Raw genomic sequence first — 17230 nt, forward strand, 5'->3', positions numbered from 1 at the left:
ACACATTTGTTTCCTCCTAAAAACAATATTTTATGGGAATAGGAAGCTGCTCCCTATTCGGTTATGCTCATGTGTTAGAGTGATGTATGTGTCCCTAGCGTGGCTTATTTCACTATTCCCCATTGACAATCCCCGTCAACGGGGATTAGTGAATTTTTTGTTCACTATTCCCCGTTAACGCCAATGGAGCTTATAATGTTAAAAATAAAATCCTAATATAACGGGGAATAGTGAACAAAAAGATCACTAATCGAATCGAATAGTGGAATAAGCCCCTAACGTGTACTACACACCTTACTTATCCGGATACTTTAAATATTATCACAATATGAAGACTGTTGTTTTATCCGATAAGCACGCGATGCTATCGTAGTGACTACATAATGGCCCGTAATACTTCGAAAAAGACTGAATTTCATTAGAAGCACTTCCTCTTAAATATGTGTAGGGTAGGTACAGTCAGCGCCGAAAAGTTGATATAACATCCATAGACGTTCGCGAACTTATAGGCTACTTTGGGTGTCACGAACTAATTGACTCTGACTGTACTAAAAGTTTGTAGAGATTAAAATAGTAATATTGATTTAATCATTTTTATTTTACATTAGGTACCAATTATTTTAATCGTCAAAGTCGCATCCTGTCTTTTTGAATATTTCTTCTAGATGTGGCGAAGCGGCCATCAAATTCCTCAGTGAATGTGCCCGATGCGTCGCAAACGAACTTGTTTGCCTTTCCAAGTGGCTAGCAGTAACAGATCCATCAACAAAATGGAAGTCGCCAGGCCTAGCAAAGATTTCTTTGAACAGCCGGTCAATTTCTTCGTCTGAGAAGCAAGTGCACAACAAATCGAACTCTTGGTCGGAGTACTGCGTGCTCACTTCCTTAGTTCTCGAAGGAATTCTGATAAGTTCCGGCGGAGAACGCCTGCCTTGAGCTTTTTTGACCAACTTCTTCAAAGCCGCGACGGAGCAAGGCTCATAATGGGGCAAGTCTGGAGGGTAAAATCTAGACACATTCCTCATGTACGCCGGTAAATGTTCCCGTATATTCTTTTTTGCTCTTCCGGCGCAGTTGCATTTCTTCGGCTCCATGTAATCGATGTAACTCTCCACTTTAGGCTCTCGTTCGTGAATCAACTCGGCACTTCTCGTATCTAACTTGTTGCCGGACGGAATCAAACGCAAAGGCGGCTCCTCTACAGGCTCAAGGCGAACGACTGAAGGAATCTTCTCCGCTTCTAGCCGACTACAGAAGCAATGAGGTATCTTGCATATACAGCACTGGGTTTGCACTTGCTTTATATTCGGATGTTCCTTTTGCAAGATTTGCATCAAAGAACTTTCCATTTTTAACTCCAGCAACTGCTGTGAATGCGTAAAAGTCACAGGTATGTTATAAGTGTAGTCGTGGTCGTCTAGAAAATCAACGTCTTCTCCGCGACGCCCATGAATGTACTGCTTAATTTTATCGGAGAACACCTCAAAGTTATCACAAGCAGCGTAAATACACCTTTTGTTGACGACTATAACGGGGAGTTGTGAAGCGCTGGACGTGCAGTGCTTCGGACATAGATCTTGATTTAAATGTGGCTTGTATCCTTTGTCGCAAAAGAGAAAGAAAGGATGCGGTCTTGGAACTGGAGTATGGAACAAGTTTTCTTCTGTGATAAAAATGCTTTCAGCACTAGGATTCTCCATTGCTTCGTTGAGCTGCAACAACATTAATTTTTCCATGTTCATAAAGAACTCTGCGTGTTCTGGCAAAGAGTTCAGACAATACGATACAAACATTTGGAATTTTTTCACCACTTCGCAAATTTTCTTTTGCCATATTTTGTTGAATTCTTTACGCTTCTTCTCTTTCTCCTTTGCGAGTCGGATTTCAAAATCTTTCATAGCAATCTTTTCCTTCAAAACTTTAGCTTGTTTTTCGTGTTTATGTTTAGAAAGTGCTATTTCTTTTTCACACTCCTCTCGCTCTTTCAGCGCTACGTATACTTGACAGGCTAAGTTCTGGCATTCAAATAGGTTTCTCAGTTTCTCTATGGCTGTGTGTTTTTCCTCTTGAATATCATGCAGTTGTGCACCCATTTGGCTGCGCGTTTGTTCCACGTTTCGTATGAATTTTTGTTTCAATCTAGCCTTTTCTACGTTAAGTTTCTCGGTGTATCTATCGTATAACATAGTCGCTTGTTCTTTCAAAAGGGTTTTATAATGTTCATCCATTTTTTGAAACGTTTCTTCTCTAATTCTCTTTATTTCTTCAATAGTGGCATCAAAAAGAAGGCTTTCTACTTTGGCAATGGACGTTGTGTACAGAGTGGTGAATTCGCGGAAGGCGCTTTGGATTTTTTCTGTGTTTCGTCGTGCTGCTTCCCTGGAGGTATCTTCCCACTGCTGCCTGCAGCTAGCTTCGATGGTTCTTTTCCAGTTTATGTCGCTTTCGAGGAGCACTTGGGCCTTTTCTTCGTCCATGCATTTGTGATGATGTGCAACAATTTTCTCGCCGAAGTAATCAATTCCATTGAAGCCTAGTTTTGTTAGGTGTTCTTTTTTCATGGGCTTGAGAGAAATCTTGCCTTCTAGTAGCTCCTGAGGAGGGATGTACCAATCGCTGCCTCCTCCTTTCATGGGCGGCTCAAGACCAGCCAGCACTTTGAGCTTCGGGATCATGGACTTGAAGTAAACGTTTGCCAGCGGCGGAGACATCTTTTTTATCATCACGCTTTGTGTCGGCACTTGCTCCTGCTTGAGGTAGCATTCTCGTTGGTAATAGTTATCGCTCAATCGAAACATGAGACTTTATTTACAAAAATTAACAAAATAAAACATGTCAAAAACAATCCATCAGTTTGAGATGTTGATGTTTTGGTTGATGTTACATTTTGACATAGATATTAGAAACTTCAAAGAGGATGTAATTACCTATTACGTTTTATAAACTTTTTGGTACTTAAACAACAACTTATGATAGAGAGGGCCCTTTTTTATCCGACTTCAAAAAGGAGGAGCTTTTCAATTCGGTTGGTATTTTGTGAAGAAGGAATCTGAACAAAGTTAAAAGTTCTAAAAATGATAACAATTGATTACTAATCCTATCGGGGTAAAAGGAAAACAACATGAAAGTTCAAAGTAAAAATAACAATTTATTTTTACAAAAATTATAAATACTATTTTCGCTTACAGATTAATTAATTTCCTTAGCGCTAAGTGACTTCTCCGACAGCCATTTGCTGCAGTAGGGTCATGACGTGGCAGAATCGTTCCTTGATCTCTGTTACGGAGCGGTGAGGAAGCAACTCTCTCACTCTTTCGAAGACTTGCTCAGTATCAGCTTCACCTTTTAGCACTTGCAACATAGTTTTGTCCTCCTCCCGCGTCCAGCTATTACTCTTTACTTCTGTTCTAACCTCTGTGCACACTGGTTCCGCACAACTACTGCTTTTAATAACTGCTTTGATTTCTGTACACACTGGGTCAATTTTAGGCTGCTTTGGTTTCGAGCCCTCGTCCTTTTTCTGGCAAGTTGAATTTTTGCTGTCTTTTCTCTCTCTCTTCTGCGTGTCTTGTTTCGCGTCGTCCTTTTTCTCTTTATTTTTCTTGTTTTGCTGTTTGTTTTTCACCGTTTTCGGGCTGTTGAGAACGTTTGTGACGATATCTTTAACTTTTGTGTTATCGTTAACGTCTTTCGCGTTTTTGGTTGGGGACTTGAGTTGTTTTTTGGGTTTTTTGGGGGGTACTTTAGAATTTCTGGTGCGCTTGGGTGATGCCCTTTCGTCGTCGGATTCTGGAGGTGAGAGGTGGCACTGGGCAGGGGCTAGACGTCGGGCGTGCACCCGGTAAGGTTCCTTGCTGTATGGAAACTCAACGTTTGCTGACCTGAGAAGCCTGCCGTGCTGAAGAAATACTCGGCCGTGGAGATACTGAAAGGAAAGAATTGGAACTATTAAAAAACTGATACTCACCTTCCAGCAGCATGCTTCGTCTATCGTGGCATTAAAACCGCTTTTATCTTCCGTTATGTTAAAAAGTAACACGATTGTGTTTTTTTAGAATGCTAGAGTTCTAAAAAATTATGCACAAACACATGTGCTAATGATGCTTACAATAGACCTGTGCAAGACTTGAACCAGAACTTGCTCAATTTAATCAGGGCCGAAAAATTGGAAAATGGTATAAATAAATCAGAAAGAAATAAATAACATGCACATAAAAATAACATCCAAATTGTTTTTTCTTACCATTGTGTCTAGTCCTTCAGTGGCTTCAATTTTCTTCTTCGCGTCAGTCTCTTCTTGGAACTCCAAGGTCTCATATCGAACGCTTTCCGATAACAACGACTCGGGGATCGCATCCACTCCTGTGTCGTATGCGCTGTAACAATAGTCTCATGTAAACAGCTAAGTCTAGTAATTATTTTGTGAAAAATTACTTTAATATCACGTTTTTAATCATGGGAGTTGACTGAATGTCTAACTTAATGAGCCTGGCAGTTGACGCCTCTGATAGCCCAATCAGATCGACTGCTAGACAACTCGCCCGAAGCCAATCATGATCTTCTAAAAAGAAGAATGATTCCATATCATTTTACATTTCAGAAGACCACGATTGAATCTGGTTGATTCATCCAAGAAACGACAATCCTAATCTACTTTATAGACGTCTTGGGCAGAAGTCGTGCGTTCGTTCTTTTAGAGAAATGGAAATTTAAAAATACTTCGAGGTGCACGCATTTGGTAAAAAGGCGCAAGCCCCAAGGTGTGAGGTAGCTGATTGTGAAACTGACAGACGATTGCTGAGAACTGGGAGCTAGAGCGAAGTGTGTGCGATTGAATTCGCGTCAGGTTTTTTGGCATACAGTATAGTAGTCTGAAAATGCTACTTTGGCAAGACGAGAGATTGTCTTCCTTTTATAAAAACAGAACCAAGTAAGAGGGTGCGCAGTAGGCTCATGGAGAAAGCCTGGCACTAGGTTTGTAAACACGCGGCTGTATGCCGCTACTGTACTACTGTACACCGATTTCGGGGTTAGCAGAAGGCCCCCCCCAGTTTTTAGTATGGGTCTCGCCTTTTGGGAGAGGAGGATACTTAGAACAAGTGATATCCATTAGTCAAATATGCTGCATCAGATGAAGCAAAACTGAGGGCTGGGCAGGGCACATTGGTCGACTTAACTGCGCACCCGGCAGCCGTGACGTCACACGAAACTGGTGCGAACGCGAGGAGATGTGCGGGTGAGTGCGAGGGTTCCACACAATGTTGGTGTTTCTGATACAATCAAAGGGGAATCGAGGGGAATGAAGGGGGAGTTCACCAGGTCAATAATTAATGGTGCAATATTAAGGGGCCAATGTGGGGTACGTAGGTGTAGTGTTATAAGTGCGAACGCGATAATAAAGTCTATTTCACTTCGATCACCTGGATTTGATGCATGTTTCTCCACTTCTTGCACAAATAATATTTTTTTGCACGTTCGCCATAATGCTTGACGTCATGCGACTAGCACGAGTCGCGCGAGACTGATATCCGACGCGATGCGTGATTGCGTCGAGAGCGCTTCCCGTCGACCCGTAGGATACCCGTATCATACTTAAATCGCAAGAAAGTCGACCCGTGGACGAAATGCCTTAGGTGTCCTTTGATCACCTGGGTGATCAAATCCATAGGTGATCAAAGTAGACTTATCCGTTGATTGGACCGATAATAACGCGTCGCGTCGTCGTCGTGCCACATCTAGCAGAATGAAACATGGTATTGTCTGCCATGGATTGGATATAATAAAAGATTCCTCTAAAAAATTTCTTAAAGTACAGCTAGTATGTGGTTCTATACTGTTCTATGATTTATGTTGAAAACAAATCTGCACAGATTTGAAGGACTAAGGTTACCCCTAGACACAACACACAACAAAACAAACTGATATCAAATTTAAAAAAAACTAGGTATATCTTTATAAATACAGCTACTTAAGATCTAGATTTAGCTCTGAAAAATTCGCATAAGACATAGTAAATAAAATATTCATGTATTCTTTCCTTGAATTATGCATGAAAGATACAAGGTAAAATGTATTTTTAAAAGATTTACCTGTCTGGAGGCCGCTCATCAGGGAACAAGGATTTGAACATCTCACTCAGCCGGGGATTGGACCTCAAATGGGGCAGAACCCGTGACTTCATCACCTCACTGCTGCCGCTGTTGATGCCGGCAGTAATAGCTCGTAATATCTTCCTCAGGACAGTTGGCTTGCGATAAAACACACTCTGAAAATTTAGGTTATGGTGAATGTAGGTCATGGTTTAGTCTAGGTCAAGATTTACAAAAATAGCTGATTCTCTGATGCCAGATCTGTGTATTAGTAACTAGGCATCATATACATCAAATGAATAGCAGAAAATTGTTATTTAGTTCTTAAAATTGTCCTTATTTGTTCATCAGAGAGTATTACAAGATTACAAATAGTGCAATTTAAACAGCACACTTACATGTAAAAGTTCTATAAAGCTGGTCATCTGGACCAACATGAAATGGTCCATAAATCTACCCACACTGGCAGCTTGGCCTGGCTTCAAAAACAATAGAAAGTCTTCAAGAATATCCGAGTGCTCATCACCGAACAACTGCTCGATTCTCTTGTAAAGTTCCACCGGAGTCTCTTTGTTTGGATCAAATGTTTTCAATATATTTTGGAACTGGATAAATTTGTTGTTAGGCACCGATGGATTGGAAGAAAACCGTGATTGTACTTTAGAGTAATAAGACTTAACTAAAGCTGAAATGAAAGGAACTAGGTTAATTGTAATAGAATTTAGTCATAACATTGAAATATTCTCAAAATAGAATTATAAAATTGTTAAGAAAATTGGGATGGTATCTAAAACAAAAAAACAATCTAATAGACAACAAACATAATTTGTAATGTTTGGCAAGGATAATAATATAGTGTATTTTTATACTGATAAATTAATCAGACAAGATGTCATGAACTTGTTGCTTGATTCCAATACTCACCTGTTTCTAAAGCATTGTTATCAAATTTAGGCGGATCCTCTTTTTTCTTCACACTAGTCTTGGGTTTCGTCTCTTTCGGAGCAGTTTTGACAGGCTCTACAACCAAAACTTTCTGAAGAGGAGGCTGAAATTTGACACTTAATTTTATCACTGTATTTACGGCTGTTAAAAAATGGCGACTCTCTACGTTATGATTACGGAAAATGTAAAATTAGCAGCATAATTTAAACGTAATTGCTAGTAACCTAAGGATGTTCGTGTTAATTAAATTAGGAATTATCTATTTTCAAAACAAAACAAATGATATCCGATCAGAATTACGTAGAAATCACACAAATTCTTTCGTCTCACCTCGGGTTGAATCGCAGGTTTTATAAATGTATTTGGATTAAAAAAGCTCGTGCTTGGTTCAATTTTATTCCCAAACGCATCCTGACTTTCCCGGGTGAACAATATTGGCATAGAAGGCAGCATCTGGTAAAATTTAGGTGCTCTCCTCAAGCTCCGTAACACTGAGATTTCTCCACTTTGGAGTGGAATGGTTTTCACATAGTATTAAAACAATAATAAAAGCACTAACAAAATATAACTTTTACACTATATAATAGACAAAACTAAAAACTATTTCACATACAAAAACATTTTTGTTTGTATTTACGCAAACAATACAAGCCATCGAAAGAATGGAAACATTTTTGACAGACGGAAGGAAGAAGAGTCGAACGAACAGGCGGGCACTGGGACACCGTTTCATTTCAAGCTGTTTAAAAAAAAATAAAACTTTATAAACAAATTAATTTAAAGGTGCTTTTTATGTTAATTAAGTTTCTGTTAATATTATGAAATAAACAAATTCTTACACACTGATGCCAAATTAATGTAACCATTTGAAATATCAGTCAAGTTAACTTGTGTGTAGGCGCGCCGTTTTTGAAAAGTTTTTCTAATAGGGGAACCTGTTGTACTTAGGCCAGTTTTTCGAATTTTGATTTTTTGAAAAATAATGGTGATAGTTAAACTTGTCTAGTGCAGTTATATTTAAAGATCATTTAATTAACTACATAATTCATTCATAAAATTGTGTATAATTTTAAAAATTTGGGCATACTAGCTGCTAGAAAAAAAAAGGGAAAACTGTCCTAGGTACAACAAACCAGATGTACCTTGGACCGTGTACGTTGTACCTATTTAAATTTAAATAAATGCTTATATTCGCTTCAATTTGTTAATTTTCTGTTAAATTATTATTTGAAATACCAATTATTACAGTTATTAGCAACAATATCTAAGTAAAAGTATTTTTTTAAAAAGATCCTCATCCATGTTTTTTGTACTAATTATTTTTCACAATTTTTTGGCAACAAGTCACTTAACTTTAAGCCGGCTCTCCAGTCCATGTTTAGCCTTACACAATCAACAAAAATTCAACATTTTTTCTAGAAAATTTTGTTGAATGTTGATATGTTATGTCGTGTAGGACAAAATACGCGCTGGAGTGGCTTTAACTTGCAATCTAGTTTTTTTATTTCTTATCATTTAACATAAATTCTAGCAAAATATCCATTAAAACCGCTTTATCAACAAAAATAATCTTAAAAAAGTCATATGAAGATACATTAAACGTAAATTTAAAAAACATTAGAAATTAAAAAAAAATATATCAAAAACAGACTTTAAATTGCTATTTTGAGGTCTTCCGGGCATTGTATCTATAACAGTATAATATGTTTTTTTTTATTACCATAAAATTCTCATTAAAACGTAATGAAAATCAGTGACCAAGGTACATCGCTAGTTGGGTGGTCAAGGTACAACATTACGACTACTTCACTTAATAAGCATAATAAACCCACTTCCATTTGAGCTTAGGATCTGAAACTCATATCGTCCAGTAGCTAGATATATAAAGATTATGTTCTAACTATAACCGTTTTGTCAAACGTGCAACATTTTTCATAAACTGACATGAAGTAAACCTCCAAAAACTCACTGCGTCAGTGTAAAATATTAAATTACCATTTTTTCTTGTACTTGCACGGCGTCGGCGAATCTTAGCTAACTTCACGTTAATGTTGACAAATAACGTATGTAATACCCTAGACAACTTTTCATAAAACCGCATAATTTAAAAAATATATACAATTGTTTTAGGTACAACTCTGTCCAAGGTTCAACAGGTTCCCCTACTGTGTTATTAAAATTCGTTTTTGTATTTAGTTATGATTACAAAATAATGGTACTTGAAGAAACGTTGTGGGCGTTATTCAAAATAACTTTTTTTCGCTTTGGATTTACATTAGCCAAAGGATTTAGATGCTGCATTTGCAAGGAGAAAATAATTTACCGAATGGTCGCTAGCTTGGGTAATAGAATGGAAAGGATTCTCTGCTCATCTTCAGGTTATTTTATTAGGTATTAGGTGCCTACCTAAAATAGGTACATACCTACTCTCCCTAAAATTTGTTCACTGTTTTTTGTACGTAGGTACCTACTACCTATTACTAAGTTTACTGTAGCACAATGGTGCTAACTTTACATGGAAACTTAAGTAGGTTATTAAATCTGAAACATGTCTATTTAATCATACAAATAACTTATAATATAATGAACTATGAACCTAGAATCAATTATGGATATCGTAACTATTGACGCTTTTAGCACTAGAGTTCTCGGGTTTGACTCCCGAAAGGGATTTTAACAGATGCCTAGCTCGTATTGTTCTAATTGGAAATATTTTCGTTTAATCTCACTACACGTCGCATTATAAGTAGATTTTAAATTAAGTTCCTAATTACACCTACTTACCTGTCTAGACTTTAGTAGGCAAAATCGGGAGTTTATTAAATAATTATTGCGTGTAAGTCAACTAAAATACTTACGTGGTTCGTTAGTGACCTCGAAAAAGCAATATTTATGGGTATTGGGTTTATTGAGTTGTTGTGTTTACTTCGTTGTCAGGTAACGCCATCGATTTTGTCATCATAGCCACTTTGTCACCGATACAGACAAGTTGTGATTCCCAAGTTGTAAAATTGTGAAATTGAAAAATGCTTCGAAAATGTATCAAACCTGGACAAAATCACAAGTTATGAGTAACTGAAGATATTTTAATAGTTAGTGTGTTATTATTATGAAAATGGCTGCAATTCTACCTGCTGGTCTGCGAAATGGGGTATGTTGGGCTGCTTGCCTTAGAAATAAACTATTCATTAATACCTATTAATATCTATCGATCATTCATTTACTATGTACTAGTTAATAAATATTTTATGATCAAAAATTCTAAACTTAACTAAAACAAACATTAACTAAACTAAGAAAACGCAGCCAGTCCCCTAGATTTCATTCATCGATCTCTTTTAAAACTAAATAAGTACTTAAGTATGTAGGCAATTTTTAGACAGCATTTAGTGTGGTGTTTAACGCATTATGGAGGGATATTGGCACAATTTTTTTTCCGGAAAATCTTAGTTTAATTTTAAACTTTCGCGTTGCATAATTGAATTTATTTAAACAGGTTTTAACGCGGATAGGTAATTAATAATGAAATACTTAATAGTATTTGCCTGACATTTAAACCGGGTTGCACTATCCGCGTATTAATCGCGGTAAAACCTGTATAATACTTAATTCAAATCTAAGTTTTTTGTTTTTAAGTAGGTATTTGGTATTACTTACAATTGCACTGGCACTCAAGACTGAACTTAAGTACTTACATTAAAAGATCATTGCCCAATCAGTCTGGGCAGGTAGTTAGGTACTTACTCTACCAGAACTACTACGTGATTTTACGAGTAAAACAATATCTTGGATAATGACTGAATAATGCATTGTTCTGGCCTTGTCGGTACTCGGTAGGAAGTTTTACTTCCTTCAGATTTTCAACAGCCGAATCAGTGGGCGCCCGCACGCTACCAAGTTAACGTTTTTTTCATTTGTTGTATTTTGTATAGTTATTGGAAAATAATTAACAATGGCTGACGATAAATTGGACAAACGGAGTGAGGGTTGTGAAAGTGAAAGTGACACCCCCACCGTGAATGTGGAAGAAATTGTGGTGGGGCGGAATGAATTAAGTGCCATCGTTAGTACCAATTTATTGATTTCTTAAACGTTTTATGAAGAATTGACTATCGTGCTTTGTTATTTTGGTGTCGTGATGGCGTCTCTAAGGCTGCTTTTTTTGCCCTAGGGCATGTGTTGATAAGTAGGTATTTGGTAGTAGGTAGGTAAAAGGTCACGTCAGGTGTGGGTACCTTCATGTCTCGGGGTGACAGTCACTCATGTATGAGGCTATTAAATTGAATTGAATTTACCTAAATGAGTTTGCGTATATGTAGAAAACAGCATTGAAGTCAAAGTAACGTTAAAGTTTTCTCTAATAGAAAATTAATAATCGCAATTGGTTCACTTATACATTCGGTTCTTACGTTATTAAAATAGGTTTAAAAATATTTAAAAGCGTAAAAATATCCTACCAAGCGTAAATAGCAGAGAGTATTCAACTAATTAGATTAAAATCTTAAATAGGTACTTACGTTTATGGCTTTCATTCATAAAAGCGTGAAACACGCAATTCATTCTTTCATTCAGTCAGCTTAGCCTAGTTATTATTAGGTCCCAATTTACATTCATAATTTTTCGACTAAGTGCTTATTATTACATTTTACATTACAATATCAAGTTATAAATACACTGTGGCATCTTCCAGTCCTCTCTTGGACGTAAGCCCGCCTCAAAGCCGCTGCCATACTTAGCTAGATAGAATATTGTAATATTTAACAAAGAATGCTTTGATTTCAACCTGAAATAACGTAGAGTTTATAAAGACCTAGCGTCTATTTCATTGTTTTAGATCATTATTAGGTTTAGTGATAAAATGATCATCCTTCATACATTCGATACAATAAGTAAGTAGGTACTTAAGTAGGCCGGTATTTTAATCTGACAAATCATCTAATAAAATGGTGTCCCATGAAATTGTACAAGATGGTGGTGATGGTGAACTCTTTCACGCAGCTACGAGTAAAATCCATTTCTGCTTTTGCCTTATTTTCTACTTAGAGGTACGTAACTTATACCTACTTAAGTAGCGGACTTAATTATAACACTTAAATGGGTTAGGTACTTATGTGCCTATCCTAAATCAGCTGTAACCTTTATAATAAAAATTAACAATGTAAGGTTGAGTTGCACCACCTTATTTTAACCGTAACATTAACAATAACCGGTGCTTTTTATATGGAGTTTGACAGATTTAAGATGGTGCAACTCAGTCTTAATTTAACACTTCCGATTTTTTTATTACTTACATTATTATTTAGGTTTCATCAGATGGTTAAATAACCGTTTAAGTAGGTAATAAATTTACTTACGATTCTTGTAGTAAGTTCCAAGTAGGTAGGTACGTGTTGCAATTTCCGGTGGTTTTCATTACTAATTGAAATTTGAAATTACTACATGCCTACGTAAATAATAATATCAATCATTATAAGTCGGCCGTTTGGTGTAGTGGTTCAGAACGGACTACTATGCCGAGAGGTCCCGGGTTCGATTCCCGGCCGGGCAGAAATTGAAATGATGAATTTTAATTTCTGTGACGGGTCTGGGTGTGACTATGTATAATATTTATGTATTTAAAAAAAAAGTATATAAGTAGTATATCCGTTAAGCTAGCACCCATAACACAAGCATTAAGTTGCTTACTTTGGGGCTAGCTGGCGCTGTGTGAAATTGTCCAAAGATTTATTATTATAAGTAATGCATGATCAGTTGGTAAACCAAATACTAATAAATATTTTTGTTAACAATAAAATTCATTATAATTTTAAAGTTTTCATACAGGTTTTTATAAACATGTTATTGTGTTGGCTGCTAATATGACTGACATGGGTATTCATTTAAAAAATGTTAACATGTTTGTAAAGAAATCATGTAGAGTCCTTATAATTATTAATTGCATATTTCAGACAGTTTTTTAATTAGCAAAAAATCATTACATAAATAGTAAAACCAAACCACTGTCGACAAATAGGATCGTCTGACTCTACATGGTGCTAGTACAAGACTGCCTAGCCCGAATTTGCCGAGGGTCGGGAGTCCGCCTTACTGTTGTGTTAAACCCATTCATATCATAACACAAGCACATTAATTTAGAGTAGCTGATAAGGTTTGTGCACCACAAATTAGTAATATTCTTTTTTTAATGATTTTATTACCAGGTCAAAGGTCTGGACGCCAACCGCTATGCAACGAAGAAGACAGTGGCGCAGGGCATGCTGGACATCGCCCTGCTGACCTCCAACGCGTCCCAGCTGAAGTACGTGCTCCAGGTCGGGCCCAAGCACGAGTTCTACACGCTCCTGGTGGTGCTCATATCCATCTCTATAGTGTTGCAGGTGGGTTAGCAGATCTTTTAAATACCGTTTTACTTTACTGTCGAACCGCAGCATCTACGCAATTACTGTTACCAAAAGGTCTTTCCAGGTGCCTGTAACAGGTAACACCTGAATATTCTTCGTCAGAAAAACTTGTATAGAACCTATTCATCTGCCGAAATATCCATTTCATTAGATTTTCAGCAACTTATCAAGAGATTCAGGAGCTTATTATGTAAGGGTAATATGCCTAAAATAAGATATGACCAGGGCAGAAGGAGATGCACCACTTCGAGGTTCCTATGCAGTAAACTTTCAGAACTTCTGCTAAGTGAATTCCCAGTTTCTTTGGACCTAGAAGCATAATAGGTAATCAAGGTAAGATAGGTAATGAAATAATCTAGCTTTAGAACTCCCAGACATTCGGTACCTACAGGATGTTCGCAGAATCAGTGTGCCTTCATCTGCAAAGTCTAATCACAGCTCTATGTAGGTGGGTATGGGGATGGTGCTCCTCTCTCTGAACCTGCTCCGAGACTGCCGCTTCCACCTGCCCCGGCACCGAGCGTCAGCCCTTGGCATCAACTACTTCACCACGGCTGTAGCCTTCGTAATCACCATGCTTAACGTGATGGTGGCTGCCTTCGACTCCTCGCTGGCAAGATACCTTGAGCTGGATTATGTTTAACCTAGTTTTGTGGTCAAGGAACTTGCGTTTTCGTGTATTTGATTGCAATTAGGAATCAGTTTTAGCTTTATTAATGTCTGGTATTTGTTTACATTGCTCTACATCCGGGTTTGAATGAAAATGTAGGTACGTATTATTACTACTCCAAATTGCTTATATTTTTTATTACTTGTAGGCATCTAAATTGTTGTAAAATTCTAATAATACCGTAGTAATTTCATTCATTCATATCTCTCATTTAGGTACCTACTTGAAATGCTAACTAACACAATTAATCAGTTTGGTAGTTTTAATTGCAAAAGCTTAAAGAACGATTCAAATAATGAAACAAAAATGAAAGTTTTCCAAGTAAGTAAAGTCTTTCAAAATTCCTTTGTTTTAGCTTCTGGTGGGGCTGCTTTTTGTCGTCATTGGCGGCATGGACCTGAATGACCTCGATGAGCAGCCCTCGGCTGTGATCCTCAATGACGTCATCGTCATATTCATTTTCGTAATTTCAGTCATCAATATCGTCATTTCGGCATTCGGCATTGAGTATTCGAACAGCCCTTTAGTGTTAGAACGTCTGAAATACATAAATAGCGAGTATTTGAGGGTAGGCAATGTTACAGGGTCTTAGAAAATACTCATTTTATTAGCTTTAAGATTTAGCTCGTGAAAAATGCTGTGAATATTAAGATATTAGTTAAGTAGTAGGTAGCTATACATTTACAGAAAAACGGTATCGTGATCAAAACTCGCTCTCGCGTAGCAAAACGGAATATTTAATTTAGGTTTGTAATTATACTTATTTACCTTGACTTGATTTCTATTTACCTGCATGTTTAAAGTTTAATTGTCATGGGTTTTGTTTGGCTTTTCATAATAACTTGTAAAAATGTTGCATTTCAAAAGTACATAAGATTACTTTTATTTTATTCTGAGAATACTTCATATTAAATAAGTTAAATTTTATAAAAAAAAAAAAAACCGACTCCAAAAAACCTACACTAAAAAGTTGAATAATAATTACTAATTACCTACTTATTTATTAGGACGAATTATTAATATTTATGTAGGTATACCATGATTGATACTTCTGGAGTCGGTGCCAAGATTATGAAACATGTAAAGTTTGCCTGCACCGACTCCAAAAGTATCAATCATGGTATACCTACATAAATATTAATAATTCGTCCTAATAAATAAGAAAAAAAAAAAAAAAAAAAAACATACGCGTCGAATTGAGAACCTCCTCCTTTTTTTGAAGTCGGTTGAAAATACAGTTAGTAGAGGTACATTTAAAACTATTTCAAAGTGAAATAATGATGCTTATTATGAAACAACCAGAATAAATAATTTAACTTATTAATTTACTGCATTTGAAATATTGATCCGTATTACTTAGCACCTCATTAAGTATAATTAAATACCTTACTCATTTATGTTTTGTTGTACTATTGCAAGCAGTTATGAAAGTGTCCTAATGATATCATACCGTCACTCTAAATATCGACTCTACCATTTGTTTTATGATTTTCAGTTTTATTGTTCGTTTCAGCCGAATGACATCCACTGCTGGACAAAGGCCTCCCCCAAGGATTTCCACAAAGACCGGTCCTGAGTCGCCCACATCCAGGCACCTCACCTTGTCGGTCCACCTAGTGGGAGGGGAGGCCTGCCCACACTACGTTTTCCGAGTCGTGGTCGTCACTTGAGAACTTTTCTGTCCCAGTGGCTATCAGCTCTGCGAGCTATGTGAGCTAGTTTATTGTAAACTACATTAAAAACTACGGAACCCTAAATTATAGTGTCATTTTCTACAGGCGAGCGCGGGTGTCTTGGCGATCGTGATGACGTTTTTGGACGTGGACAGGAGTGAGACTGAAAAGAAGATATCTCTCTGGCTCTACCACACCTCGGTCGGTCTCATGACCTGCGTGGTCTTTTGTGACGTCATCAAAATGACGTTCGGTCTTGACCCCGCGCTCTCTGAAAAAGATTTGTTGAACAACATCACGTCTAATTTTTATGATTGGTTCGTCAAGTCGAACAAGCCAAATTAGGCGTAGAGTTTTCATTTCAAATCATAAGTTTAGTGCCATTTAATTTATAATAAATAAATACCTACCTAAATGTTACGGTAGAATTTGATAGCCTAATTAACTTAAGTTAACTTAACTTCATTTGAATTAATGTAACGTACCTACAGTTCACTAGGATTTATGAATTAAGTATAAGTAGGTATAATAAATTATAATAAGGTTTCAACACATCAATCATTATTAATCACCTAAATCAGATTTTATTTAACTTAATTTCAATTATTTTGTGTTTCCTTGATTATTTTTTCTTGTTTTTGTTTTTTTTTTTAATTTATGATTGATTTTCCGTTTGTTTTTGTTTTTTTATTTACTTTTATTTTTGTTTCACTGTAGGTTGTCTCCGCGATAGTCGCTCTGGTGCTGAGCAGCATCTTTAACATTAACCATCAGCCTGACCATCGCAAAGCAGAGATCCTGAACAACACGAGTCTGGCCTTCAAAGTGATGAGCATCACTCTTAACATCATCATCAGCATCTTGTACTCTATTCAAATAGACAGCTTTGCCATTGCCAGAGCTGAGGAGGGGTTTTGATTAGATTTTTATTTAGTTTTTTTTTCTTGTTCTTTTTATTTTATTTAGATGTTTTTTTATGTTTACTTGTTTTTCGTTCACTCAAAAAGCTTTACTTTTAATGTACTGAGCCAGCCGAAAGGTGATATTAAGAAGGCAGGTTTATCTAAGTACATATTATACTAGATAGATGTACTAATAGATATAGTTAATAATACAACCTACCTACCTATATGTAACTAGTTTATGTTTAATAGTGATACGTGGTAAAGAATCTCTTTTTACCTCCTATTATTATTTAATGATACCTAGAATGATGAAATAAAGTGATAAAGCGAGTAGAGGGTACTATTTAAATACTTAATCATCAGTTGCACTTTACACTATCTTTATGTAGGGTCAAGGAGGCAACAGTGACTCGGTCGGCTACAGTGGCTCAGTCATGTTTCGACCTGAAGGCATAGGAATATATATTTGTCTCTTTTACCGATTCAAAGGTCTTTGTACCCGAACACGTTTAAACCAGTTTGCTCGCCGGTCAAGTGCCGTGCGGAA

At 36.7% G+C, this 17230-nt stretch overlaps 3 protein-coding genes across 11 annotated transcripts; 1 reads left to right on the forward strand and 2 right to left on the reverse strand.

Moving 5' to 3' along the window:
- Positions 1 to 556: 556 nt before the first annotated feature.
- On the reverse strand, positions 557 to 2872 carry LOC114357506 (uncharacterized). Its single transcript, XM_028311127.1, has one exon. The coding sequence runs from the start codon at positions 2796 to 2798 to the stop codon at positions 621 to 623; it is 2178 nt and encodes a 725-aa protein (XP_028166928.1). The 5' UTR covers positions 2799 to 2872; the 3' UTR covers positions 557 to 620.
- Positions 2873 to 3128: 256 nt separating this feature from the next.
- Positions 3129 to 7733, reverse strand: LOC114357510 (uncharacterized). Its single transcript, XM_028311139.1, has 6 exons — positions 7365 to 7733; positions 7014 to 7137; positions 6488 to 6774; positions 6090 to 6265; positions 4244 to 4376; positions 3129 to 3925 (listed from the first exon to the last, which is right to left on the reverse strand). The coding sequence occupies exons 1-6, from the start codon at positions 7485 to 7487 to the stop codon at positions 3209 to 3211; spliced, it is 1560 nt and encodes a 519-aa protein (XP_028166940.1). The 5' UTR covers positions 7488 to 7733; the 3' UTR covers positions 3129 to 3208.
- Positions 7734 to 9918: 2185 nt separating this feature from the next.
- On the forward strand, positions 9919 to 17069 carry LOC114357512 (ninjurin-2). Of its 9 annotated transcripts, none has more exons than XM_028311142.1 (4): positions 9919 to 10185; positions 13235 to 13411; positions 14461 to 14568; positions 15884 to 16617. In XM_028311142.1, exons 1-4 carry the CDS (start codon positions 10144 to 10146, stop codon positions 16121 to 16123), a joined length of 567 nt encoding a protein of 188 aa, XP_028166943.1. In that variant the 5' UTR covers positions 9919 to 10143; the 3' UTR covers positions 16124 to 16617. The 9 variants fall into 9 exon arrangements, 7 of the variants coding, with proteins under 7 accessions (XP_028166943.1, XP_028166948.1, XP_028166941.1 ...); XR_003656304.1 differs by lacking the exons at positions 9919 to 10185; positions 15884 to 16617 and adding exons at positions 10779 to 11097; positions 13884 to 14204 and having other exon boundaries at positions 14461 to 14642; XR_003656305.1 differs by lacking the exons at positions 9919 to 10185; positions 15884 to 16617 and adding exons at positions 10779 to 11097; positions 13884 to 14200 and having other exon boundaries at positions 14461 to 14477.
- The last annotated feature ends 161 nt before the right edge of the window (positions 17070 to 17230 follow it).

Source organism: Ostrinia furnacalis, unplaced genomic scaffold (genome assembly GCF_004193835.3).
Source record: "Ostrinia furnacalis isolate ACB-3 unplaced genomic scaffold, ASM419383v2 OfSCF3206, whole genome shotgun sequence".
Classification (NCBI taxonomy): domain Eukaryota; kingdom Metazoa; phylum Arthropoda; class Insecta; order Lepidoptera; family Crambidae; genus Ostrinia; species Ostrinia furnacalis.

Bases quoted from the DNA above. Each gene is read 5' to 3' on its own strand.
- LOC114357506 (XM_028311127.1), bottom strand. From the start codon at position 2,798: ATGTTTCGATTGAGCGATAACTATTACCAACGAGAATGCTACCTCAAG.
- LOC114357510 (XM_028311139.1), bottom strand. From the start codon at position 7,487: ATGCTGCCTTCTATGCCAATATTGTTCACCCGGGAAAGTCAGGATGCG. The intron at 7,138-7,364 runs GTGAGACGAAAG...GTCAAATTTCAG, and splicing joins AACCTGCGATTCAACCCGAG to CCTCCTCTTCAGAAAGTTTT. The intron at 4,377-6,089 runs GTAAATCTTTTA...CTATTGTTACAG, and splicing joins GATGAGCGGCCTCCAGACAG to CGCATACGACACAGGAGTGG.
- LOC114357512 (XM_028311140.1), top strand. From the start codon at position 10,987: ATGGCTGACGATAAATTGGACAAACGGAGTGAGGGTTGTGAAAGTGAA. The intron at 11,098-13,234 runs GTTAGTACCAAT...TTTTATTACCAG, and splicing joins GGAATGAATTAAGTGCCATC to GTCAAAGGTCTGGACGCCAA. The intron at 13,412-14,460 runs GTGGGTTAGCAG...CCTTTGTTTTAG, and splicing joins CCATCTCTATAGTGTTGCAG to CTTCTGGTGGGGCTGCTTTT.